Source organism: Crinia signifera, chromosome 19 (assembly GCF_055691185.1).
Source record: "Crinia signifera chromosome 19, ASM5569118v1, whole genome shotgun sequence".
Taxonomy (NCBI): Eukaryota; Metazoa; Chordata; class Amphibia; order Anura; family Myobatrachidae; genus Crinia; species Crinia signifera.
In genome coordinates this window covers 39,939,426-39,966,886 of record NC_139226.1, presented here as the reverse complement: position 1 = coordinate 39,966,886, position 27,461 = coordinate 39,939,426, and the positions used below count along the sequence as shown (strand labels likewise).

At 46.3% G+C, this 27,461-nt stretch overlaps 2 protein-coding genes across 2 annotated transcripts; both read left to right on the top strand.

Moving 5' to 3' along the window:
• Window positions 1–737: 737 nt before the first annotated feature.
• LOC146041529 (uncharacterized) lies at window positions 738–7,605 on the top strand. The gene is made up of 5 exons (XM_083161490.1): window positions 738–953; window positions 3,487–3,739; window positions 4,969–5,047; window positions 6,471–6,505; window positions 6,975–7,605. The coding sequence occupies exons 1-5, from the start codon at window positions 738–740 to the stop codon at window positions 7,265–7,267; spliced, it is 876 nt and encodes a 291-aa protein (XP_083017616.1). The 3' UTR covers window positions 7,268–7,605.
• A 7,911-nt stretch (window positions 7,606–15,516) lies between these two features.
• LOC146041527 (uncharacterized) lies at window positions 15,517–26,490 on the top strand. The gene is made up of 5 exons (XM_083161489.1): window positions 15,517–15,693; window positions 22,342–22,597; window positions 23,829–23,907; window positions 25,307–25,341; window positions 25,811–26,490. The coding sequence occupies exons 1-5, from the start codon at window positions 15,517–15,519 to the stop codon at window positions 26,101–26,103; spliced, it is 840 nt and encodes a 279-aa protein (XP_083017615.1). The 3' UTR covers window positions 26,104–26,490.
• The last annotated feature ends 971 nt before the right edge of the window (window positions 26,491–27,461 follow it).

The window sequence follows — 27,461 nt, the reverse complement described above, 5'->3', positions numbered from 1 at the left end:
AGAGAACCCCACGCCAAAATGATTGGGTGTCCTGGGGGTGAAACCATATTTTTGTGAATTTTTGGAAGCTAACAGGAACGGCACCACAGGAAAATCAGCCATCAAATAATCACAGAGATCCTTGGAAATTAGCCCCTTATTCACAGAGTGTAATAATAAACCATCAAGTATTTTTTTATAATCATCAGTAGGATCACCCAACAATTTGTGATACACAGAATGGTCAGACAATTGTTTGGCTATCTCAGTGATGGCTAACCTTTTCGGCTTGGTGTGTCAAAAATCGTAAAAAAGTGTAGCCTTCCTTGAGTCGCCTGTCACTTCAAGAAATATCAATAATTTGGTGATATTTGCAGCCATTATACATATGCCACACACCGTGATGCCCATTATACATATGCCACATATTGTGATGCCCATTATACTTATGCCACACACCGTGATGCCCATTATACATATGCCACACACTGTGATGCCCATTATACATATGCCACACACCGTGATGCCCATTATACATATGCCACATATTGTGATGCCCATTATACTTATGCCACACACCGTGATGCCCATTATACATATGCCACACACCGTGATGCCCATTATACATATGCCACACACTGTGGCACACATTATAAAGATGAAAGTCAATGTGAAAGAGCAAGATATAATTTAGGAAGGCCGCACTAATACAGTGTCTATCAAAAGGCAGCTACCAGTGCCAATAGAAGCACTGAATAATGTGGCATTCTGAGCCTGCAGAGTTTTCAACAGAGGCCATGTGTGGGAAAGGTGTCCCAGGAAGGGTAATCTGTGGGTCTCCTGGACAGAAACAGCAGGGTCTCACCTTTTCAAAATGGCTACTGCAGCAGCAGGACACCGGAGCCCAGTCCTCGCCCAAAGTTCCTCTGGTAGCCTCCATTGATCAGGTGCCAGGACTCAGCAGCAGGAGGCGGGTCAGTAGTCCCCAGCCGGCGCTTCCACAGGCCCGACTACAGCAGCGGGGATCAACTATAAAGAGTGGGAGCTAGCTCTGCTCCCTCCAGCGGGCAGGCAACGCCCCCACTCTGTTCCACTCTGTTCCCTTCCAGTTGGCAGCGCAGCTTGCGTGCTGGCTTAGCCGCTTCCCTTGCGCACTTCTGTGTTTTCACTCTCCACACACTGACTGGTTTAGACGTGTGTCTAAAGGTCGACCTGCATTTAGGTAGACATGCATTTAGGTCGACATGACTGAAGGTCGACATGACTTAGGTGGACAGGGTCATTAGGTCGACTTTTATAAGGTCGACATGGTCATTAGGTCGACATGGGGAAGGTTGACAGGCAAAAGGTCGACATGGGGTCATTTGACTGTTTTATGAGTCGACATGTGCCGACAGGCGGTATTTCATGCCCTACCATCCACTAGGGCGTGGTGGGAGAATAAAATAGTGTGCCGAGCGCAGTGTGGCACCGTGCCCGAAGCATGGCGAGCGGATGCGGTGCTATGTTGACTGTGTCGACGCTTGAACAAATGAAAAAAAAAATAATAATAATTGAACCTCCCCATGTCTACTTTTTTCAATGTCGACCTAATGACCCTGTCGACCTTATACCTGTCGACCTAATGACCCTGTCGACATAACCCATGTCGACCTAATGACCCCGTCGACCTAACCCATGTCGACCTTCAGTTAGATCGACCTAAATGCAAGTCGACCTAATGGTGAAGACCTAATGCTTGTAGACCTAAATGCAGTCTGACGAATGATCCCATTCCGTTAGTAAATATCCCAAATAGAAATTATGAAGTAACATCACACAGACACATTATTTGTATTAATTCTCCATAACAGCCCAGCAAGGCCCAAGCTGTCATTATGACATCACAATAGAGCTAAGGCTGATGTGATGTCATAGGTTCCGAATGCCTCTTTAGAAAGGTAGTTTTGAAGGAGTAAGAAGCAAATTATTTCTGTGCTAGAAAATTAATTTGAAGAGTTTTCAATATCATTTCATGATATGGCATCGCCATTATATCCCGCAGTAGGTAAGTGGGCACAGCAGTTATTTCATTTATTTAGGCTTTACACGACAGAAATCATTTTATTTGCCAAATAGTGACTGACGCATTACACCACAGCTGATATCAGGACACAAAGTCATATAATACACAATAACACGGATCACATAGCGCTACATCAGTCATAACTGGGCACACACTATGCGATATTACTAATCTATGTGCATTATAACTATATTATTAACAATATTATCGTGCATATCAACAATGCACGTTGCCATTGGTTCTCCCCTGTCATCAAATCTGACCTATATCATCAGTGACTGTGAGGTAAATTTAGTAAGATCTAATGGGTATGAATGCCCTCATTCGTACCCATTCGATATAAAATACGTCTGGGACCCAATGCCCGGCTGATTTACATATGTATATTCGGCAAGGTCAGACGAATTTGGCTGTTACGAATGCATACGCCATTGACAGAACACGGCCATATGTGGCCATAGCGTTCTATGTGATCGGCAAATTTACAGTCATTCATACTGGTGAGTTTGGATACGAATTCACCAGTAAATACGAATGTTAAATAGACCAAGTTGTTGGTGGTATCTGGCTGAAGCCTGCACAGATCAGTCAGATCCGTGCAATGCTCCTCAGTGTAACAAAATAGAATAAATCAGTTAAAAAAAAAACCATTGTGGCGTCCCCCCACCCGGCTATAACCAGCCACGGGGTGACCTCAGTGATTGCTACTACAACTACATCTGAATTAGCCCCAATGACTGTCCATCCAATCTGCTACTTAATAACACATTTGTAAAACTAGGACATTACTGTGCATCCTAATCTGCAGAGTACGAGCCCCTGTAGTAGACATCATATACATAAAGGGTGACACTGATAGTAAATATCCCAAATAAAAATAACAAAGTAACATCACACTGATACATTATTTGTATTGCTGCACAAATTCTCCATAACAGTCCCAGCCAGGCCCAAGCTGTCATTATGACATCACAATAGAGCTAAGGCTGATGTGATGTCATAGGTTCCGAATGCCTCTTTAGAAAGGTAGTTTTGAAGGAGTAAGAAGCAAATTATTTCTGTGCTAGAAATTTTTTTCTGTGCTAGAGAATTAATTTGAAGCGTTTTCAATATCATTTCATGATATGGCATTGCCATTATATCCCGCAGTAGGTAAGTGGGCACAGCAGTTATTTCATTTATTTAGGCTTTACACGACAGAAATCATTTTATTCGCCAAATAGTGACTGACGCATTACACCACAGCTGATATCAGGACACAAAGTCATATAATACACAATAACACAGATCACATAGCACTACATCAGTCATAACTGGGCACACACTATGCAATATTACTAATCTATGTGCATTATAACTATATTGTGATCAAATGATATTATCGTGCATATAATTAACAATGCACATTCCCATTGGTTCTACCCTGTTGTCTGAACGCACAGTCAAATCTGACAATATCATCAGTGACTGTATATTCAGCTGGGAAGGGGGGGGGGGGGGGGGGAGACAGCATCTCCTGGGATTTCTGTTTTCATGTCACTGCATATTTATATTTATCCGCTGACTCTGTTTGTCTTTCAGGTGCTGTAACATCAGGCCCCTCGGGAGTTACCCCCTCACTGGAGGAAGTCTGGTCCGCCCAGAATGTCATAGCCGAATTTGGCGAAGCGACTGTACCACCGAATACTGCATATGGTGAGTATGACCCGGCCATTCCCATGATTACAGTTCATTTGCATTATAACACTAGTAGTTGATCTCAGGTTCCCCGGTTCACGGATCTGGTGACCAGGAACAGGTAGAAGCCTACACAGGGCCAGATGTATCAAGCTTCAAAAAGTGATAAAGTGGAGAGTGATAAACAACCAGCCAGTCAGCTCCTACTGTCATTTTTCAAACCCAGCCTGTGACATGGCAGAGAGGAGCTTATTCACTGGTGGTTTATCCCTCTCCATTTTATCATTGTTGAAGCTTGATACATCTGGCCCATAGTGTGCGAGTCTATAGTGAGATGCATAGCGCAGCTTAGTCACAGAGTCCATGGCACTATAATGGGGCTGAGGTGTGAACACATCTATAGATGGCCCTGGCTTTCTAGTTTAGGCAATGCATATAGAGACTTTGGGGTATATTCAATTAGTGTTGGATCCATTCCAACATTCTTTGGCAGAATGGATCCCACACTAGCAATTCAAGTCATCCACCTGCTTTTGTCAGAAACAGGGCCAAATCCCACAGGTTGGATTTGGCCCTGTTTCTGACAAAAGCAGGTGGATTGGCAGCTATTCTGCCAATTGAATTGGTTTCCGACAGTTCGGAGCATTCCAAGTCAGAACCTGACGTCTTTCCGACAAGAAGGCATTTCCCACAGGAATTGAATATACCCCTGTATATTTGCCCTGCTGACTAATTTTGCTATACACGTCTTCAGGGCCGGTGCAAGCCGTTTCAATGCCCCAGGTGACCCCCCCCCCCAGCCCCCCTCCGCTCTGACCCGGTCTGGGGGGATGCGGCCACTGTCCACCTGCTGCACGGGGGGGGGATGTGTCCACAGCCACCGCCTATCTGCTCCACGCCGCGGTAGGGAGGGATAGCGGCCGCCATCCACCAATGATTGCCGCCGATTGGGGGGGGGGGAGTAACACACACATGGGCAGGCTCCAGTCAGAGGGGGCGGAGGCATATGGCTCACTCACCTGAATAACTTGGCAGGTGCGTGCAGCTTTCCTCCTCCTGCTCTCCTCTGCGCTGGCGGGACCTTTCTGCAGCTCATTCCCGCCCTCCAGTGGCCGGCGCCCTAGGCAAATGCTCAAAGCTGCCTAGTGGTGGCGCCAGCCCTGCATGTCTTACACAATGAATTGCTATGTATAACATGCATGGAAATGACAGGCATTTATTGACCAAATGTGTTTTCTCTTTCATAGCTGACAGAATAATCTACACCGCTGTGTATGGAGGCTTTGCAGTTGCTATACTGATATTCGCAGTTTTCCTGTACTTATGGTAAGTTACTTCTACACATGATGTTACTGATTATATTCCCAGATGTTATTATTATATTATGTAATAGACACACATTGTGATTGGCAGGTCGGTGTATACAGTATGTGTATATGTCTACAGCCCTTTTCCAGGCTGGAGACATATACACTGTGTGCAATGTCTAGTGCCCATACTGAATCTCAAGGCCCCCATGCGATTTGGGCTTGATTTCACCTGATTCCGATGGATCGGGCTGTGAAATCGATGTATGACATTTGATCTGATGCGCAGTTCCGTGCACATCGGATCGGAGGTTGGAGGGGCTGCACATAAGATAAGATAAATCTCATGTGCAGCCATCAGCGGCACCCATGATGTCATATCCGGAGCCGGGGCGGGGGGATACTAGGAGTCGGGCGGGGGGACGCAGAGAGGCAGGTGAGGGTTTCCACGAGCTGGTGGGGATGCAGAGGGGGGCAGGGGGCACCGGGCGTAGTTAAGAAAAAAAACATACAAATATATGGTCAGCCACTGATTGGGTGAGAGCTCTCACCCAAACGGTGGCTTCCCATTCATTTGTATGGGTTTTGCAGCCAGGCTTCCGGCTCCCCCTGCCCGTCTCTCCGCGAACTCCCCCACCTGGCTCCCTCTGCCTGCAGCTCCCCGGGAGTTGCATGTGATAAATCAAATGCGATTTATCACATGCAAAACTTGGCACATCAAGTGCCTAATGGTATTTAAGCTCTCCCAGGGAGCTGCCAGGGAAACAGGTCCGATTTAGGTTGGCCTAATGTATGGGGGCCTTTAGGAATGGAACATTTTGGTTATATAAAAGTGACATTAGGGGGGTATGTGTTGACATATTAACCCTTTATGACCCATTGTATGTCTCTGATGTATCTCAGTGATGACAGTGGTCAAATAGACAAATGAGGCCCTAAGAACCCCCAAATATATATGGGTGGGTGGGTCTTTTTTGGCACATAAAGCATTGTAGCTCCTACACCAAAACATCAGCATTAGTTCTAATACGATATTATGATAGAATCTGCCAGAAAATGTTCACAGGTTTTTTAAATGTACATTTAAATGGACATTGGGATTTGAATGGCAACTGTCATCACAATACAGTATATGTAATACATTTACTAATCGTGTCCATTTAAATGGATAAGGGGTCATAAAGGATAAAGAGTAATGTTAGAATGCCAACTTATACCATAAGTCACTTGTCACTGTGTTGTGGTGATGGAGCGTGTGTGTGTGTGTGTGTGTGTGTGTGTGTGTGTGTGTGGGGTTCTACTTCTCCTTTATACAAGGGAGACAGCATGCTGATAAGTTTGGGTGGGATCTCTGGGATCTAGCATGAATAATGGACCTGAAGGGTCCGTTCCCAGGTACAGAGTTATGGTCTATAACTAAACAATTTTTCTTATTCTTGCAGCTACAGAAGATATAAGCAGAAGGGACAAGAGACAGGTAAGAATAACTATATACTGGTTCTACATAATTACACCACAGGACAGACTAAAGGCCCATACACACTGGGCGAATATGAGCTGAAAGCCACTGAAAACACCAAGTTTGAGCGGCTTTCAGCTCAAAGCCGCCCAGTGTATATGGCCCGCCGATGATCCCGCATCATCGCTGGGAAAGCCGCTCATCTGCTGGTGTTACCAGCAGATGAGCGTCTTTGAGAACGGCTTTGCATAGCGCTGACATTTCCCCCCAGCGATGATAGCAATCATCGCTTCACATTCACGCTGGGCATAATCGCCTGGTGAGTATGGACCTTGACAGGTCCAATTTTTACTATTGAGAGAAAACTTTTAGCTCCAGCGAAAATGGTGCAATCCCCATACATAACATGTCTATCCCTATGTAGTAAGTGTTACATATAAGACAATAATACTGAAATTACATCTACTTATTTATCTCATTCTCTTAGATGTCGAGAAAGCTGAGAGCTCTCTGAGCTCAACCGAATTAATCCCACCTGCATCACCGGTCATACCATACCATCAGTGTGATCACCCCCACCACCTTTATCCCACCCCTCAGCACCCCCACCACCTCATCGCTCAATTTGAGGTCAAAGTAAAATTCGATGAAGTCAACTCTGTGTACATCGACATCCCCAGCACCATAACCCCCCAATATCCTCCCACCCGCATGTCGATTACTGCTACCACCTCAACCGTCACTACGTCCTCCTGCAACCTTCTCCCACCAACAATATAAATCTGTCTCTTGTAAAGGGGAAGATTGGAAAAAATGCTATGGACAGACGGATCAAAGTTTGAGGTGTTTGGATCACCCAGAAGAACAGGTGTGAGACGCAGAACAAGTTAAAAGATGCTGGAAGATGCCTGACGCCATCTGTCAAGCATGGTGGAGGTAATGTGATGTTCTGGGGCTGCTTTGGTGCTGGAAAAGTCAATCCAACTTGTGGGAGGTGCTTCAGGAAGCGTGGGGTGAAATTTCTTCAGACATATTAACTCAACAAATTAACAGCTAGAATGCCAAAGGTCTGCAATGCTGTAATTGCTGCAAAAGGAGCATTCTTTGACAAAAGCAAAGTCTGAAGAACAAAATTATTATTTGAAATAAAAAAAATCATTATTTCAAACCTTGGTAATGTCTTGACTATATGTTTTCTTCATTTTACAACTCATTTGATAAATATAAGTAAATTTTTTATGTAAAATATGAAATTGTCTGGGTGACCACAAAGCACTCACCCTTCCATAAACAGTCACTCCGGTGCCTTCTGGAAAAGTAAATGCAGCATGTGTAGAAAACAGCAGCACTCAGAGACTACAATAGTGTCAAAAGATGTATTTAGATGTATTTAGATGTAAGTGCATAATGCGTCCAAGCAGTGGCGGAACTACCGAGGGTGCAGGGGGTGCAGCTGCTATGGGGCCCGGCGGCTAGGGGGGGCCCCATGGAGAGCAAGCAATCCTCTGCACCCTCCGTAGTTTCAATATTTAGTTGGAGACTCAGAGAAGCCGCCGCGGCCACTGGCCGTCTGTGCTTCACCACGCCTCCGCCACTGCAGGGCAGGTAGGGGGTGGCACCATGTACAAGGAGCCGGGTGGGGGGGTGGTGCCATGAAGAAGGAGCCAGGCGGGCGGCGGCGCAATGCAGAAGGGGGTGGCGCCGTGATGAATAGTCGGGCGGGGAGTGTAGTGGCGTGCGGTGTAAGTCTAGCGGGAGGGGGGGCAGCCCCACACAGAAGGAGCCGTGCGTGGGGTGAGAGGTGGTGCACAGTGCGGAAGAAGACGGGGTGGGAGGTGGTGCCATGTGGGAGATGATGGGCGTGTAAAGAAGCAGGAGTGACACGCACGGAGCCTCCTGGTGCCCGCCCGCTTCCTGATTGACAGATGGGCCATCCACCCACGATGCCAGCTAAGTGCCTGCCTGCGACAGAAAGCATGAGAGAAGATGGTCCTGCTGGCTGCTGCTGGTGAGATGTACTACTGTACATAAGTGTCAAATGTTTTATTTAAAAAGTTTTTGTAAATGTGTTGAATCTGTCTTATTCAAATGTAATGTTTGCTGCGATGCGGCATGCTGCGCCGGGCTGTGACTATTCACAGGCGGTGATGGGTGATCGTTCCATTAGAAACGAATGGAGCGATCACCAGTTACAAATAGTCACAGGCAGTGTTCCCTCTAAGCTGTGCGCGCGTGCGCGCGCACACAACTCGACAAGCGTGCGCACAGACATTACAACAGAGCGCACAAAGCAGCAGTGGTCCGTTTTTGCAGTTGTGGACTCAATTAATGTGTGTTTCACCCATTAAATGCATTGTATGCTGTGTTTTGAATGTTCAAATGTTTAATATCATTTTGAAGTAAAGTTAACACAAATGCTGAACGTCATTTTCCAATTATATATAAGGGACGCACAAAAATTAAAATTTCCTTCCAAAGTTGCACAGCCAAAATCTTTTGCCGCACACAGCCTTCATAAAATTAGAGGGAACATTGGTCACAGGCCGGCGCAGCATGCCGCATCGCAGCAAACATTAACATGGCTACAGTACATTGTCCTGCAGACCACACAGAGGCTTGGGGGAGCCAGCAGGGTCTGCGGGAAGCGGCTTTGCTAGGATGATGTTGCGCCAGCTGCAGACACATGGGGCTCGCTGTGCCGTGAGACTCCGCCCGCCCCTCCTCCCATTTCTCTTTAAGTTCCAGCCCTGGTGTTCTGATATTGTGTAAGGGACACTACGGTGTGTTGTATGGGGCATTGCGGTGTGTCACATAATGTTCTAGGGGCATTACGGTGTGTCGCATAATTTGTAATGGGTGTGGTATGGGGTTCCGACAGTCGGGATCCTGACAGTCATTAGCCTGACGTCGGGATCCCGACTGCCCGGACTCAGACAGCATGGCGAGCGCAACAAAGCCCTTTGCGGGCTCGCTGCGCTTGCCACGCTGCGTCTATTCTCCCACGTCGGGTAAATGACTGTCAGGATCACGACTGTCGGGACCGCGTCCAGGACCCATGTGTAATGGGCATTGCCAGGGGGGGCCCCATTATAAATTTTGCTATGGGGCCCTTAAAGTTCTAGTTACGCCCCTGCGTCCAAGTATCCTGGCTTTTTGGGGTTCACAGACCCTTTATTAAATTTTACCAATGTACCTTGATAAAAGTCCCGGTATCAGGAGGTCTGGTTGAGGGCTCTAATGGCCTGCGGGAAGAAGCTCCTTCTCATTCGCTCTGTGTTTGCCTTCAATGAGCGGTAGCGTTTCCCTGATCGCAATAGGGAGAAAAGCCATTGTTGGGATGGCAGAGGTCCTTCATTATCTTCCTGGCTTTGGTCCAGCATATATATTACCAATCCAGTAGGTGGCACCCGTCGGTTTTGATAATATACACTCCACGCAGACACCAATGTGCCAGCTTTCGGGTACTTTAATTCCCCTTCTTTAGGCAGCATACAAGAAACAAATACCATTGACACTAACAAAGTGCTCACCTTAAGTACCATACATGTGAGGCGGGCGTGCAGCTCGGAGCAGGCTCAACATCCGGACGCTGAACCGCAGAGAACTTCCAGAGTTACCCGTCAGTTACTTCCAGGCTTATACTGCCATAAAAGAACACATAAAAAAAAGACTAAAAGAACTATGATACAGATATGTACATAAATAACATCCATTATAAATATGCGGGATATATAATATTTGGTACTTATGTAATATCTGGGCTCCCGTTTTTCTTATGAGACCGCGTCCCCTCGCGGGGCTCGCTGCGCTCGCCACGCTTCGGGCACGGTGGCTCGCTGCGCTCGCCACACTATATAAAATCAACTCCATGCGTAGTTGGATAGTAGGGGTATGAAAAAATGGGGTTCATTTAACATGGGAGCCCAGATAATACATAAGTACCTAATATTTTGCATGTATTGCGGTGTCCTATATTATATAGCTATGAATGAAAGGGATGATCTCCATATTTCCATTTAGTTCCAACACATGCTACCCAGATCAATCTACATGTCAATATAACCACAATTATGAAGGAAATATATTTAAATTTAGGTGATCATTAAAGCTTTGTCCCCAGCCCACACACTGCTGCAGTGGCAGCTAGCTCTCGCCTTCCTCCACAGGCTCCAGGCTGCTCTGTCATTTATACATGACACTGCATATATACTGTAGCACAATGGGGCATTAAATGTGTATGTAACTACAGGGGGCATTAAGTATGTGGCACTACAGGGCCATTATATGTGTGGCACTATGGGGGCAGTATGATGTGTGGCACTATGGGGGCAGTATGTATGTGGCACTATTGGGGCATTGTGTGTGGCACTACAGGGGCATTATGCATGTGGCACTATGCGGGGCATAATGTATGTAGAACTAAGGGGGGCATTATATGTGGGTAACGAGCATGTAATCCCCCCCAGACAATGAGCATATATCCCCTTGCCCCTTGGGCAACAGGCATGTAGTTCCAATGGCAATGAGCATGCAACCCCCCCCCCAAGTGAAGGGGCATGTAACCCCCTGGCATGGAGCATGTAAACCCTGGCATCGAACATGTAACTCCTGACAACGAGCATGTAGGTAAGCGCACTTATATGGCATAATAAGTAATGGGCATTATGGTGTGTGGCATAATGTATAATGAGCAATATGGTGCATGGTATAATATGTAATGTATACACTTATACACCATATAAGTGTGGTGTAATGGGTAATTTGGTGTGTGGCATACTGTGTAATGGGCATTGCTGTGTGTGGAATAATGTGTAATGAGCATTACAGCATATGGTATAATGTGTAATAGGCAATTCGGTGTGGGCGTAATATGTCATGGGCATTATGGTGTGGGATGTAATAGGTAATTGGCATAACAGTGTGTGGCTTAATATGTAATTGGTATTATGGTACCTTTATGTGGCCTAATATGTAATTGGCATTATGGTGTGAAGCAAAATTGGCATAACAGTGTGAGTCGTAACATGTAATGGACATCACAGTGTGGGGCGCAACGTGTAATGGGTATTACAAAGTGTGGTATAATGTGTAAGGCATATGGTATACTATGTAATGGCTGTGTGATGTGCAATAGGTATTATGGTGTAAATTTTTGGCGCATGCCTTTGGCGCGCACTGTCGCTATTGTCAAGTCCTGGCATAATGTGTAATGGCATTATGGTGTGTGGCATTATATGTAATACTTTAAATTTTTGCAGCACTCCTTAGGTGCACACTGTCCCTGTTTATAGTATATGAGGGGGGGGGGATGATTCACTCTTAAGTGCATATACATAAATAAGTCACCTATTTATTTTGCATTTATGCCCATTAGGTCGTGATGGACACGCCCAGTAGGCGGCGATGGACACGCCCCTCCAATGGTGCACCCCCTAAAAAAATGGGCTGCGCACGCCTATGGAAGTATGGTGCATGGCCATCCTTTCTTTGAAGGCCCTGGCAGTCTTCCCTATTTAACATAACCCACATGGGCACTTCACCATATATACAACAAAGGAGCTATCACAGCCCAAAGGGTATCTAATTGGGAATCTTTCTCCTGTATAAGGATGAAAAAACCATCTGGATGTAATCATATGGCTACAGGTCGTACATCCCGTGCACTTATGCCACCCAGGACTCTTATGTTGTATCAATGGATCATATTGTGCTAGGGCAGTAATATCTGTTCGGACAAGCCAGTCCTTCAGATTCTTTCCCGTTTTATAGCTGGACATGATTTTAGTATGTTTAAATTTTGATAAATCCTTGTCTGTTGTAATCATACGCCAAAGGTGTTTCATTCGTTGTTGTATAATTTTATTGGCTACATTAAATTGTTGTACCCAATGGATAGTATTATCAGTGTTTTTTATTTACCAGAAGGCATTAAAGTTTGTTTCCTATCAATTTAATCTAATTTAGATCTAGCAGCTTTAAGAATCAGGGGTGAGTAACCACGTATCAGGAATTTTTCACACATTTCATCAAGAACTTGTTCAAGAACCACCGGGTTGCTAACAATTCTTTTAGCTCTAACAAAAACTGGGAATATGGCCGACTAGAGTACTGATTGGATGAAACTGTGTTGCGGTCAGATGGTTTTCTATCAATCTTAATTGTAACCACCATATTCATCAGCATCTGGTGTTGAAACTACAGCACTCACAGATGTCCTGCCGTTGCTGCTTGAGGAACCTGACCACCACATTGCAGCAGCAGTGCACAGTGTTCCTGTCTTTATGCTTAATGTGGTCATTTAAACATTGTGAATTTGGCTCATTCATCCTGGGGGTGGGCAAGAAAATGGAGGTGATAAAAGCCACTGACGCACTTCCCAAGGAAATAATGTTCAGGTGGTAGTAGGAGAAGTGGCCATACGTCACTATCAGCTGATAACTCAGAGCTCCTATGGTGTATCCCAGCAAGTTATATGTTCTACAAAAGATAAAGGCCTTGTCATGCTTGTCAGCTTTCGCCACATTGTATACATAAGAAAAGATGGCAACGTCACATGCAGTGACCATAGCTGAGGTAACCTGAAGGCACTGCATGGCCTGGAAACTGGACGCAAAGCACAGTAGTCCGTAGGTGATGACATGGCACAGGCCCTGATACATGATGACTGGTTTGTATCTGCAGAGGTCAATAAAGAGGAGAGCTGAAGAAGCAGCAGGCTGTATGTCCATATTTGGGGGAGCTGATCCTTGACCTCTTTCATACTAAAGTTCTTGATAGGCCCAGTCATGTACTCTGTGTAGAATGGTTTTACAGGTTTTTGTAAGTCCTGCGAGTGCCACCGTCTCCCCATCCTATTTGTTGTGTTAACCAGACACTGGAAGGTACCCCAGGCTCATACTGTTCTGTGTAACTTTTGGAGTGCCGATCTCTCCCTCGCTATATACAGTATATATATATGAAATAAGAACGCTGGTTGCTCTTGTATTTATTTATTATTTATTACCAGTTTCTTATATAGCGCACACAGATTCCGCAGCGCTTTACAGAGAATATTTTAACATTCACATCAGTCCCTGCCCCAGAGGAGCTTACAATCTATATTCCCTACCACATGTACACACGCACACAGACATTCTAGGGTTAATTTTGTTGGAAGTCAATTAACCTACCTGTATATTTTTGGATTGTGGGAGGAAACCGGAGTACCCGGAGGAAACCCACGCAAGCACGGGGAGACTATACAAACTCCACACAGTTAGAGCCATGGTGGGGATCAAACCCATGACCTCAGTGCTGTGAGGCAGTAATGCTAACCATTACACCATCCGTGCTGCCCTGTATGAATGGAATCTCTTCTAAACTTTTACTGTAAGTAAATTTAATCGGACAGTCCCACTCTTTAACTTCTGCAATGTGGTTACATAAGTCTGACGGGTCCCCCTTCCATATAATCAGTACATCATCGATGTATCGCTTGTAACAAAGGATCCTATCTCTCAGATCTCTGGTAAAGAATGCTTAATTTTCAATTTCGAACATATGTGTTGGCATAGGCCGGTGCCACGGGCGAACCCATCGCACAGCCACTGATGCTGCTTTGACACCGCAAAACTGGCTTTGACCAGGTATTTTAAAACGTTTCTAAAAACGGGTCTGCCAGCTAAAACCCCTTTCACACTGCATGTCTTTAAACAGTATTTCAGTGCAGTTTTTGTCCTTAAACGGTATTTCAATGCAGTTTTTGTTCCTTCACAACACTGAACCCGTTTTAACCCATAGAAAACAGTGGATGAAAAAAAAAAAACGGGTCTGAAATGGGTAGGACCCTGCTTTATTAACGTTTACAAATCAGACTGTACAAATTATCATTTTAAAACGGTAAAAAAACTGTAAAATAACGGGGTAAAAAGTGCGGTCTGAAAGGGGCATGAATTGCCTATAATAGGCACCATTGCAGTAAAAATAATTCTGTTTAAGGATCATGTTTAACAAAGCAGAAAACAAAGATACATTTGGACCTGTATATAAGGGGTTATCCTGTAAAAGTTTCTCCACTGCACATATACCACCGACATGAGGAATGCTAGAACACAAGCTAACAACGTAAAGTGTAAATAACCATCAATTGTTAGGTACATAACATAACCAAAATCATCAAGTATTAGTAGCAACTCAGTAGTGTCTTTCAAATAGGTAGGCCGATCCTGAACACACGGTTTAAGATAATCTAAAAATTCAGCTATGTTGGTAAATAGAGAACCCCACGCCAAAATGATTGGGTGTCCTGGGGGTGAAACCATATTTTTGTGAATTTTTGGAAGCTAACAGGAACGGCACCACAGGAAAATCAGCCATCAAATAATCACAGAGATCCTTGGAAATTAGCCCCTTATTCACAGAGTGTAATAATAAACCATCAAGTATTTTTTTATAATCATCAGTAGGATCACCCAACAATTTGTGATACACAGAATGGTCAGACAATTGTTTGGCTATCTCAGTGATGGCTAACCTTTTCGGCTTGGTGTGTCAAAAATCGTAAAAAAGTGTAGCCTTCCTTGAGTCGCCTGTCACTTCAAGAAATATCAATAATTTGGTGATATTTGCAGCCATTATACATATGCCACACACCGTGATGCCCATTATACATATGCCACATATTGTGATGCCCATTATACTTATGCCACACACCGTGATGCCCATTATACATATGCCACACACTGTGATGCCCATTATACATATGCCACACACCGTGATGCCCATTATACATATGCCACATATTGTGATGCCCATTATACTTATGCCACACACCGTGATGCCCATTATACATATGCCACACACCGTGATGCCCATTATACATATGCCACACACTGTGGCACACATTATAAAGATGAAAGTCAATGTGAAAGAGCAAGATATAATTTAGGAAGGCCGCACTAATACAGTGTCTATCAAAAGGCAGCTACCAGTGCCAATAGAAGCACTGAACAGTGTGGCGTTCTGAGCCTGCAAAGTTTTCAACAGAACCCATGTGTGGGAAAGGTGTCCCAGAAAGGGTAATCTGTGGGTCTCCTGGACAGAAACAGCAGGGTCTCACCTTTTCAAAATGGCTACTGCAGCAGCAGGACACCGGAGCCCAGTCCTCGCCCAAAGTTCCTCTGGTAGCCTCCATTGATCAGGTGCCAGGACTCAGCAGCAGGAGGCGGGTCAGTAGTCCCCAGCCGGCGCTTCTGCGGGCCCGACTACAGCAGCGGGGATCAACTATAAAGAGTGGGAGCTAGCTCTGCTCCCTCCAGCGGGCAGGCAACGCCCCCACTCTGTTCCCTTCCAGTTGGCAGCGCAGCTTGCGTGCTGGCTTAGCCGCTTCCCTTGCGCACTTCTGTGTTTTCACTCTCCACACACTGACTGGTTTAGACGTGTGTCTAAAGGTCGACCTGCATTTAGGTAGACATGCATTTAGGTCGACATGACTGAAGGTCGACATGACTTAGGTCGACAGGGTCATTAGGTCGACTTTTATAAGGTCGACATGGTCATTAGGTCGACATGGGGAAGGTTGACAGGCAAAAGGTCGACATGGGGTCATTTGACTGTTTTATGAGTCGACCTGTGCCGACAGGCGGTATTTCATGCCCTACCATCCACTAGGGCGTGGTGGGAGAATAAAATAGTGTGCACAGCGTCGCGAGGCACCGTGCCCGAAGCATGGCGAGCGGATGCGGTGCTATGTTGACTGTGTCGACGCTTGAACAAATGAAAAAAAAAATAATAATAATTGAACCTCCCCATGTCTACTTTTTTCAATGTCGACCTAATGACCCTGTCGACCTTATACCTGTCGACCTAATGACCATGTCGACATAACCCATGTCGACCTAATGACCCCGTCGACCTAACCCATGTCGACCTTCAGTTAGATCGACCTAAATGCAAGTCGACCTAATGGTGTAGACCTAATGCTTGTAGACCTAAATGCAGTCTGACGAATGATCCCATTCCGTTAGTAAATATCCCAAATAGAAATGATGAAGTAACATCACACAGACACATTATTTGTATTAATTCTCCATAACAGCCCAGCCAGGCCCAAGCTGTCATTATGACATCACAATAGAGCTAAGGCTGATGTGATGTCATAGGTTCCGAATGCCTCTTTAGAAAGGTAGTTTTGAAGGAGTAAGAAGCAAATTATTTCTGTGCTAGAAATTTTTTTCTGTGCTAGAAAATTAATTTGAAGCGTTTTCAATATCATTTCATGATATGGCATCGCCATTATATCCCGCAGTAGGTAAGTGGGCACAGCAGTTATTTCAATTATTTAGGCTTTACACGACAGAAATCATTTTATTTGCCAAATAGTGACTGACGCATTACACCACAGCTGATGTCAGGACACAAAGTCATATAATACACAATAACACGGATCACATAGCGCTACATCAGTCATAACTGGGCACACACTATGCGATATTACTAATCTATGTGCATTATAACTATATTATTAAAAATATTATCGTGCATATCATTAACAATGCACATTGCCATTGGTTCTCCCCTGTCATCAAATCTGACCTATATCATCAGTGACTGTGAGATAAATTTACTAAGATCTAATGGGTATGAATGCCCTCATTCGTACCCATTCTATATAAAATACGTCTGGGGCCCAATGCCCGGCTGATTTACATATGTATATTCGGCAAGGTCAGCCGAAATTGGCTGTTACGAATGCATACGCCATTGACAGAACACGGCCGTATGTGGCCATAGCGTTCTATGTGATCGGCAAATTTACAGTCATTCATACTGGTGAGTTTGGATACGAATTCACCAGTAAATACAAATGTTAAATAGACCAAGTTTTTGGTTGTATCTGGGTGAAGCCTGAACAGATCAGTCAGATCCGTGCAATGCTTCTCAGTGTAAAAAAATAGAATAAATCAGTGGTTCCCAAACTGTGTGCCGTGGCTCCCTGGGGTGCCTCGGGACAATTGCAGGGGTGCCCTCGGTTGGTGGTCCAGGACCAACTCAAATTATTAATGGTTTATTTTTTATGAGTAAAACCAGTGCTGGTGGCTGACAATCATAAAATGTGTACAAACAGAAGCAAATCCTGCCCTTTAACACATAACTGACCCTAAGAATCGCATATAAACCCAATCTAAGTAAAAAAAAAATTGGCCTAGGGGTGCCGTGAAAAAAATTCTGATACTCTAGGGTGCCGTGATTCAAAATAGATTGGGAACCCCTGGAATAAATCATTTAAAAAAAAACCATTGTGGCGTCCCCCCACCCGGCTATAACCAGCCACGGGGTGACCTCAGTGATTGCTACTACAACTACATCTGAATTAGCCCCAATGATTGTCCATCCAATCTGCTACTTAATAACACATTTGTAAAACTAGGACATTACTGTGCATCCTAATCTGCAGAGTACGAGCTCCTGTAGTAGACATCATATACATTAAGGGTGACACTGATAGTAAATATCCCAAATAGAAATAACAAAGTAACATCACACTGATACATTATTTGTATTGCTGCACAAATTCTCCATAACAGTCCCAGCCAGGCCCAAGCTGTCATTATGACACCACAATAGAGCTAAGGCTGATGTGATGTCATAGGTTCCGAATGCCTCTTTAGAAAGGTAGTTTTGAAGGAGTAAGAAGCAAATTATTTCTGTGCTAGAAATTTTTTTCTGTGCTAGAAAATTAATTTGAAGAGTTTTCAATATCATTTCATGATATGGCATCGCCATTATATCCCGCAGTAGGTAAGTGGGCACATCAGTTATTTCATTTATTTAGGCTTTACACGACAGAAATCATTTTATTTGCCAAATAGTGACTGACGCATTACACCACAGCTGATGTCAGGACACAAAGTCATATAATACACAATAACACAGATCACATAGCACTACATCAGTCATAACTGGGCACACACTATGCGATATTACTAATCTATGTGCATTATAACTATATTATTAAAATATTATCGTGCATATTAACAATGCACATTGCCATTGGTTCTCCCCTGTCATCAAATCTGACCTATATCATCAGTGACTGTGAGGTAAATTTACTAAGATCTAATGGGTATGAATGCCCTCATTTGTACCCATCTCTTATATATTTAGCCAGATCTGTCACTCAACCCCTGTGGAGAACGTTCCTGTGTAGAACAGTTTCACTTTCATGTGTCTAACGTTCCACCCCCTTGACATCACCTCCCCTCTGCCAGGACCCCCGCGACCCCCCTCCCGCGATTCGCGGGACCCTCCGCGACCCCCCCCTCCCGCGATTTGCGGGACCCCCCCGCGACCCCCCCTCCCGCGATTCGCGGGCCCCCCGCGACCCCCCCTTCCGCGAATCGCGGGACCCCCGCCCCCCCCCTCTCCCGCAAATCGCGGGCCCCCCGCGACCCCCCTCCCGCGATTCGCGGGACCCCCGCGACCCCCCCTCCCGCGATTCGCGGGACCCCCGCGACCCCCCCTCCCGCGATTTGCGGAACCCCCGTGACCCCCCCTCCCGCCATTCGCGGGACCCCGTACCCCCCCTCCCGCCATTCGCGGGACCCCCGCTTTCCACCCTCCCGCGAGTCGCGGGACCCCCACGACCCCCCCCTCCCGTGATTCGCGGGACCCCCGCGAACCCCCCCTCCCGCGATTCGCGGGACCCCCGCGACCCCCCTCCCGCGATTCGCGGGACCCCCGGTATCCGGACTATTGTTAGACAGCACTTACATCGACAGCCATTACATCGACACCATTAGTTCGACAGCTCAATAGGTCGACATGGTTTTAGGTCGACATACCATTAGGTCGACATGTCATTATGTCGACAGCTCATTAGGTCGACAGCTTATTAGGTCGACAGCTCATTAGGTCGACATGTTTTTAGGTCGACACTGCCATTAGGTCGACAGTGTCTATGTCGACAGTCAAAAGGTCGACATGGGTTTTTTCACTGTTTATTGAGCCGACATGTGCCGACAGGCGGTATTTCATGCCCTACTATCCACTAGGGCGTGGTGGGAGAATAAAATAGTGTGCGGAGCGCAGCGAGGCACCGTGCCCGAAGCATAGCGAGCGGCTGCGGTACACTTCAAACTGTGTCCATGTCGACTGTGTCGACATTTCGACCAAAAAAACAGTGAAAAAACCCATGTCGACCTTTTGACTGTCGACATAGACTCTGTCGACCTAATGGCAGTGTCGACCTAAAAACATGTCGACCTAATGAGCTGTCGACCTAATGAGCTGTCGACCTAATGAGCTGTCGACATAATGACATGTCGACCTAATGGTATGTCGACCTAAAACCATGTCGACCTATTGAGCTGTCGAACTAATGGTGTCGATGTAATGGCTGTCGATGTAAGTGCTGTCTAATATCCGTCCCAGACCCGACCACCCCCTCCCGCGATTCGCTGGACCTCCGCGACCACCCCCTCCCGCGAAACGCGGGACCCCCGCGACCCTCCCGCAAATCGCGGGACCCCAGCGACCCCTCCCTCCCGCGAGCCCCCTCCCGCGATTCGCAGGACCCCTGCATCCTCCCCTCCCGCGATTCGCGGGACCCCTGCGACCCCCCCTCCCGGCATTAAAAGGGCCCCCCGCGACCCCCCCTCCCGCGATTCACGGCACCCCCCCCCTACTGTGATTTGCGACCCCCCTCCCGCAATTCGCGCCGCCCCCTCCCGCGATTCACGAAACCCCCCGTAGCGCCCCCCTCCCGCGATTTGCAGGCCCCCTCGGCACCTCTCGCGATTTGCGACCGCCCCGTAATTCACACATTCGGGGACCCCCCCTCCCGCGATTCATGCCCCCCTCACGCAATTCACGGCACCCCCCATACCCCCCTTCCTGCGATTCGGAACCCCCCACGACCCCCCCTCCCGCGATTCATGCCCCCTCCCGCGATTCACGGACCCCCGCACCACCCCCCTGCGCCCACCCTCCCTTGATTCACGCCCCCCTCATGCAATTCACGGCAACCCCCCACACCCCCCTCCTGCGATTCGCAACCCCCCCACGACCCCCCCCTCCTGCGATTCATGACCCCTCCCGTGATTCACGGACCCCCGCACCACCCCCCCTTGACTCACGGCACCCCACGCGCCCCTCCCGCAATTCACGGACCTCCGCAACCCCCCCTCCCGCAATTCACTAACCCCGACAACCCCCCTCCCGCAATTTGCGGACCCCCCTTCCCACGATTCAAGCCCCCCCGCGCCCCCGCCCACAATTTGCGGACCCCCGCCCCCTCCCGCTAACCGCGGATCCCCACACACCACCCCCCCTCCCGCAATTTGCAGACCCCCTTCCGGCAATTCCACCCCCCCAGCGGACCACCGCGGCCCCCACTCCCGCATTTCACGTACCCCCGTGACAATGGGGGATCCTGTACCACCACAAGCAGGTACCGCCCCTAGGTGGGAAATCCGGCCCTGGCTGCCGCACTGCAGGTTTCCCCACTGCCCTCTGCACCAGCGCCACAACTTTTATCAATGTCTTGCCCACATACCACTATTATACAACCTCCTGCTCTCATGCACGCTCACTCCCTCCCAGTGGGAGGAGACGCTCACCCACTGCCGGGAGCTGCATACTGTCCCCCACCCTCCTCCAGTTCTAGGGATGCCCATCGACCATCAATGATTTTCAAATAATCGATGGTTTATGGCCGATGTTGAATACTTTTGCCATCAATGTGGGAGGACACTGCCCTGCCTCCTTGTTCTATATAAAATACGTCTGGGGCCCAATGCCCGGCTGATTTACATATGTATATAAGGCAAGGTCAGACGAATTTGGCTGTTACGAATGCATACGCCATTGACAGAACACGGCCGTATGTGGCCATAGCGTTCTATGTGATCGGCAAATTTACAGTCATTCATACTGGTGAGTTTGGATATGAATTCACCAGTAAATACGAATGTTAAATAGACCAAGTTGTTGGTGGTATCTGGCTGAAGCCTGCACAGATCAGTCAGATCCATGCAATGCTCCTCAGTGTAACAAAATAGAATAAATCAGTTAAAAAAAAAAACATTGTGGCGTCCCCCCACCCGGCTATAACCAGCCACGGGGTGACCTCAGTGATTGCTACTACAACTACATCTGAATTAGCCCCAATGATTGTCCATCCAATCTACTACTTAATAACACATTTGTAAAACTAGGACATTTCTGTGCATCCTAATCTGCAGAGTACGAGCCCCTGTAGTAGACATCATATAAATAAAGGGTGACACTGATAGTAAATATCCCAAATAAAAATAACAAAGTAACATCACAGTGATACATTATTTGTATTGCTGCACAAATTCTCCATTACAGTCCCAGCCAGGCCCAAGCTGTCATTATGACATCACAATAGAGCTAAGGCTGATGTGATGTCATAGGTTCCGAATGCCTCTTTAGAAAGGTAGTTTTGAAGGAGTAAGAAGCAAATTATTTCTGTGCTAGAAATTTTTTTCTGTGCTAGAGAATTAATTTGAAGCGTTTTCAATATCATTTCATGATATGGCATCGCCATTATATCCCGCAGTAGGTAAGTGGGCACATCAGTTATTTCATTTATTTAGGCTTTACACGACAGAAATCATTTTATTTGCCAAATAGTGACTGGCGCATTACACCACAGCTGATGTCAGGACACAAAGTCATATAATACACATAACACAGATCACATAGCGCTACATCAGTCATAACTGGGCACACACTATGCAATATTACTAATCTATGTGCATTATAACTATATTGTGATCGATTGATATTATCGTGCATATCATTAACAATGCACGTTCCCATTGGTTCTACCCTGTTGTCTGAACGCACAGTCAAATCTGACAATATCATCAGTGACTGTATATTCAGCTGGGAAGGGGGGGGGGGGGGGGGGGGGAGACAGCATCTCCTGGGATTTCTGTTTTCATGTCACTGCATATTTATATTTATCCGCTGACTCTGTTTGTCTTTCAGGTGCTGTAACATCAGGCCCCTCGGGAGTTACCCCCTCACTGGAGGAAGTCTGGTCCGCCCAGAATGTCATAGCCGAATTTGGCGAATCCACTGTACCACCGAATACTGCATATGGTGAGTATGACACGGCCATTCCCATGATTACAGTTCAGTTGCATGATATCACTAGTAGTTGATCTCAGGTTCCCCGGTTCACGGATCTGGTGACCAGGAACAGGTAGAAGCCTACACAGGGCCAGATGTATCAAGCTTCAAAAAGTGATAAAGTGGAGAGTGATAAACAACCAGCCAGTCAGCTCCTACTGTCATTTTTCAAACCCAGCCTGTGACATGGCAGAGAGGAGCTTATTCACTGGTTGTTTATCACTCTCCATTTTATCATTTTTGAAGCTTGATACATCTGGCCCATAGTGTGCGAGTCTATAGTGAGATGCATAGCGCAGCTTAGTCACAGAGTCCATGGCACTATAATGGGGCTGAGGTGTGAACACATCTATAGATGGCCCTGGCTTTCTAGTTTAGGCAATGCGTATAGAGACTTTGGGGTATATTCAATTAGTGTTGGATCCATTCCAACATTCTTTGGCAGAATGGATCCCACACTAGCAATTCAAGTCATTCACCTGCTTTTGTCAAAAACAGGGCCAAATCCCACAGGTTGGATTTGGCCCTGTTTCTGACAAAAGCAGGTGGATTGGCAGCTATTCTGCCAATTGAATTGGTTTCCGACAGTTCGGAGCATTCCAAGTCAGAACCTGACGTCTTTCCGACAAGAAGGCATTTCCCACAGGAATTGAATATACCCCTGTATATTTGCCCTGCTGACTAATTTTGCTATACACGTCTTCAGGGCCGGTGCAAGCCGTTTCAATGCCCCAGGTGACCCCCCCCCCAGCCCCCCTCCGCTCTGACCCGGTCTGGGGGGATGCGGCCACTGTCCACCTGCTGCACGGGGGGGGATGTGTCCACAGCCACCGCCTATCTGCTCCACGCCGCGGTAGGGAGGGATAGCGGCCGCCATCCACCAATGATTGCCGCTGATTGGGGGGGGGGGGGGGAGTAACACACACATGGGCAGGCTCCAGTCAGAGGGGGCGGAGGCATATGGCTCACTCACCTGAATAACTTGGCAGGTGCGTGCAGCTTTCCTCCTCCTGCTCTCCTCTGCGCTGGCGGGACCTTTCTGCAGCTCATTCCCGCCCTCCAGTGGCCGGCGCCCTAGGCAAATGCCCAAAGCTGCCTAGTGGTGGCGCCAGCCCTGCATGTCTTACACAATGAATTGCTATGTATAACATGGATGGAAATGACAGGCATTTATTGACCAAATGTGTTTTCTCTTTTATAGCTGACAGAATAATCTACACCGCTGTGTATGGAGGCTTTGCAGTTGCTATACTGATATTCGCAGTTTTCCTGTACTTATGGTAAGTTACTTCTACACATGATGTTACTGATTATATTCCCAGATGTTATTATTATATTATGTAATAGACACACATTGTGATTGGCAGGTCGGTGTATACAGTATGTGTATATGTCTACAGCCCTTTTCCAGGCTGGAGACATATACACTGTGTGCAATGTCTAGTGCCCATACTGAATCTCAAGGCCCCCATGCGATTTGGGCTTGATTTCACCTGATTCCGATGGATCGGGCTGTGAAATCGATGTATGACATTTGATCTGATGCGCAGTTCTGTGCACATCGGATCGGAGGTTGGAGGGGCTGCACATAAGATAAGATAAATCTCATGTGCAGCCATCAGCGGCACCCATGATGTCATATCCGGAGCCGGGGCGGGGGGATACTAGGAGTCGGGCGGGGGGACGCAGAGAGGCAGGTGAGGGTTTCCACGAGCTGGTGGGGATGCAGAGGGGGGCAGGGGGCACCGGGCGTAGTTAAGAAAAAAAACATACAAATATATGGTCAGCCACTGATTGGGTGAGAGCTCTCACCCAAACGGTGGCTTCCCATTCATTTGTATGGGTTTTGCAGCCAGGCTTCCGGCTCCCCCTGCCCGTCTCTCCGCGAACTCCCCCACCTGGCTCCCTCTGCCTGCAGCTCCCCGGGAGTTGCATGTGATAAATCAAATGCGATTTATCACATGCAAAACTTGGCACATCAAGTGCCTAATGGTATTTAAGCTCTCCCAGGGAGCTGCCAGGGAAACAGGTCCGATTTAGGTTGGCCTAATGTATGGGGGCCTTTAGGAATGGAACATTTTGGTTATATAAAAGTGACATTAGGGGGGTATGTGTTGACATATTAACCCTTTATGACCCATTGTATGTCTCTGATGTATCTCAGTGATGACAGTGGTCAAATAGACAAATGAGGCCCTAAGAACCCCCAAATATATATGGGTGGGTGGGTCTTTTTTGGCACATAAAGCATTGTAGCTCCTACACCAAAACATCAGCATTAATTCTAATACGATATTATGATAGAATCTGCCAGAAAATGTTCACAGGTTTTTTAAATGTACATTTAAATGGACATTGGGATTTGAATGGCAGCTGTCATCACAATACAGTATATGTAATACATTTACTAATCGTGTCCATTTAAATGGATAAGGGGTCATAAAGGATAAAGAGTAATGTTAGAATGCCAACTTATACCATAAGTCACTTGTCACTGTGTTGTGGTGATGGAGCGTGTGTGTGTGTGGGGGGTTCTACTTCTCCTTTATACAAGGGAGACAGCATGCTGATAAGTTTGGGTGGGATCTCTGGGATCTAGCATGAATATTGGACCTGAAGGGTCCGTTCCCAGGTACAGAGTTATGGTCTATAACTAAACAATTTTTCTTATTCTTGCAGCTACAGAAGATATAAGCAGAAGGGACAAGAGACAGGTAAGAATAACTATATACTGGTTCTACATAATTACACCACAGGACAGACTAAAGGCCCATACACACTGGGCGAATATGAGCTGAAAGCCACTGAAAACACCAAGTTTGAGCGGCTTTCAGCTCAAAGCCGCCCAGTGTATATGGCCCGCCGATGATCCCGCATCATCGCTGGGAAAGCCGCTCATCTGCTGGTGTTACCAGCAGATGAGCGTCTTTGAGAACGGCTTTGCATAGCGCTGACATTTCCCCCCAGCGATGATAGCAATCATCGCTTCACATTCACGCTAGGCATAATCGCCTGGTGAGTATGGACCTTGACAGGTCCAATTTTTACTATTGAGAGAAAACTTTTAGCTCCAGCGAAAATGGTGCAATCCCCATACATAACATGTCTATCCCTATGTAGTAAGTGTTACATATAAGACAATAATACTGAAATTACATCTACTTATTTATCTCATTCTCTTAGATGTCGAGAAAGCTGAGAGCTCTCTGAGCTCAACCGAATTAATCCCACCTGCATCACCGGTCATACCATACCATCAGTGTGATCACCCCCACCACCTTTATCCCACCCCTCAGCACCCCCACCACCTCATCGCTCAATTTGAGGTCAAAGTAAAATTCGATGAAGTCAACTCTGTGTACATCGACATCCCCAGCACCATAACCCCCCAATATCCTCCCACCCGCATGTCGATTACTGCTACCACCTCAACCGTCACTACGTCCTCCTGCAACCTTCTCCCACCAACAATATAAATCTGTCTCTTGTAAAGGGGAAGATTGGAAAAAATGCTATGGACAGACGGATCAAAGTTTGAGGTGTTTGGATCACCCAGAAGAACAGGTGTGAGACGCAGAACAAGTTAAAAGATGCTGGAAGATGCCTGACGCCATCTGTCAAGCATGGTGGAGGTAATGTGATGTTCTGGGGCTGCTTTGGTGCTGGAAACGTCAATCCAACTTGTGGGAGGTGCTTCAGGAAGCGTGGGGTGAAATTTCTTCAGACATATTAACTCAACAAATTAACAGCTAGAATGCCAAAGGTCTGCAATGCTGTAATTGCTGCAAAAGGAGCATTCTTTGACAAAAGCAAAGTCTGAAGAACAAAATTATTATTTGAAATAAAAAAAATCATTATTTCAAACCTTGGTAATGTCTTGACTATATGTTTTCTTCATTTTACAACTCATTTGATAAATATAAGTCAATTTTTTATGTAAAATATGAAATTGTCTGGGTGACCACAAAGCACTCACCCTTCCATAAACAGTCACTCCGGTGCCTTCTGGAAAAGTAAATGCAGCATGTGTGGAAAACAGCGGCACTCAGAGACTACAATAGAGTCAAAAGATGTATTTAGATGTATTTAGATGTAAGTGCATAATGCGTCCAAGTATCCTGGCGTTTTGGGGTTCACAGACCCTTTATTAAATTTTACCAATGTACCTTGATACCCACGAAACATTGAGATACTTGACCGTATTGTATTATGCACTTTATTTAAATATATATTTTGACTCTATTGTAGTCTCCGAGTGCACATGCTATATATACTGTGTGTATGTATATATGTGTATATATGTATATATATATATATATATATATAAATACTGTATATATCTAACAAATCAAATATTATTTGTCACATACAAGTCATACATAGTACAATATGTAGTGAAATGCTTATACAACTGTCCTATTTTACATTAGAATAAGTAGATCGGCTGAGGAAGAGTGTAGATAGAGAGATTGTGTGGGGTATATCTAGAAAGAAGGAAGGAAAGTCCCGGTATCAGGAGGTCTGGTTGAGGTCTCTAATGGCCTGCGGGAAGAAGCTCCTTCTCATTCGCTCTGTGTTTGCCTTCAATGAGCGGTAGCGTTTCCCTGATCGCAATAGGGAGAAGAGTCCATTGTTGGGATGGCTGAGGTCCTTCATTATCTTCCTGGCTTTGGTCCAGCATATATATTACCAATCCAGTAGGCGGCACCCATCAGTTTTGATAATATACACTCCACGCAGACACCAATGTGCCAGCTTTCGGGTACTTTAATTCCCCTTCTTTAGGCAGCATACAAGAAACAAATACCATTGACACGAACAAAGTGCTCACCTT

Excerpts from the sequence above, each read along its gene's own strand:
- LOC146041529 (XM_083161490.1), top strand. The coding sequence starts at position 738 with ATGTGGCATTCTGAGCCTGCAGAGTTTTCAACAGAGGCCATGTGTGGG. Across the intron at positions 954-3,486 it reads GACTCAGCAGCAGGAGGCGG|TCAAATCTGACAATATCATC; the intron begins GTCAGTAGTCCC and ends CTGAACGCACAG. Across the intron at positions 6,506-6,974 it reads GCAGAAGGGACAAGAGACAG|ATGTCGAGAAAGCTGAGAGC; the intron begins GTAAGAATAACT and ends TCATTCTCTTAG.
- LOC146041527 (XM_083161489.1), top strand. The coding sequence starts at position 15,517 with ATGTGTGGGAAAGGTGTCCCAGAAAGGGTAATCTGTGGGTCTCCTGGA. Across the intron at positions 22,598-23,828 it reads ACCACCGAATACTGCATATG|CTGACAGAATAATCTACACC; the intron begins GTGAGTATGACA and ends TCTCTTTTATAG. Across the intron at positions 23,908-25,306 it reads GCAGTTTTCCTGTACTTATG|CTACAGAAGATATAAGCAGA; the intron begins GTAAGTTACTTC and ends TTATTCTTGCAG.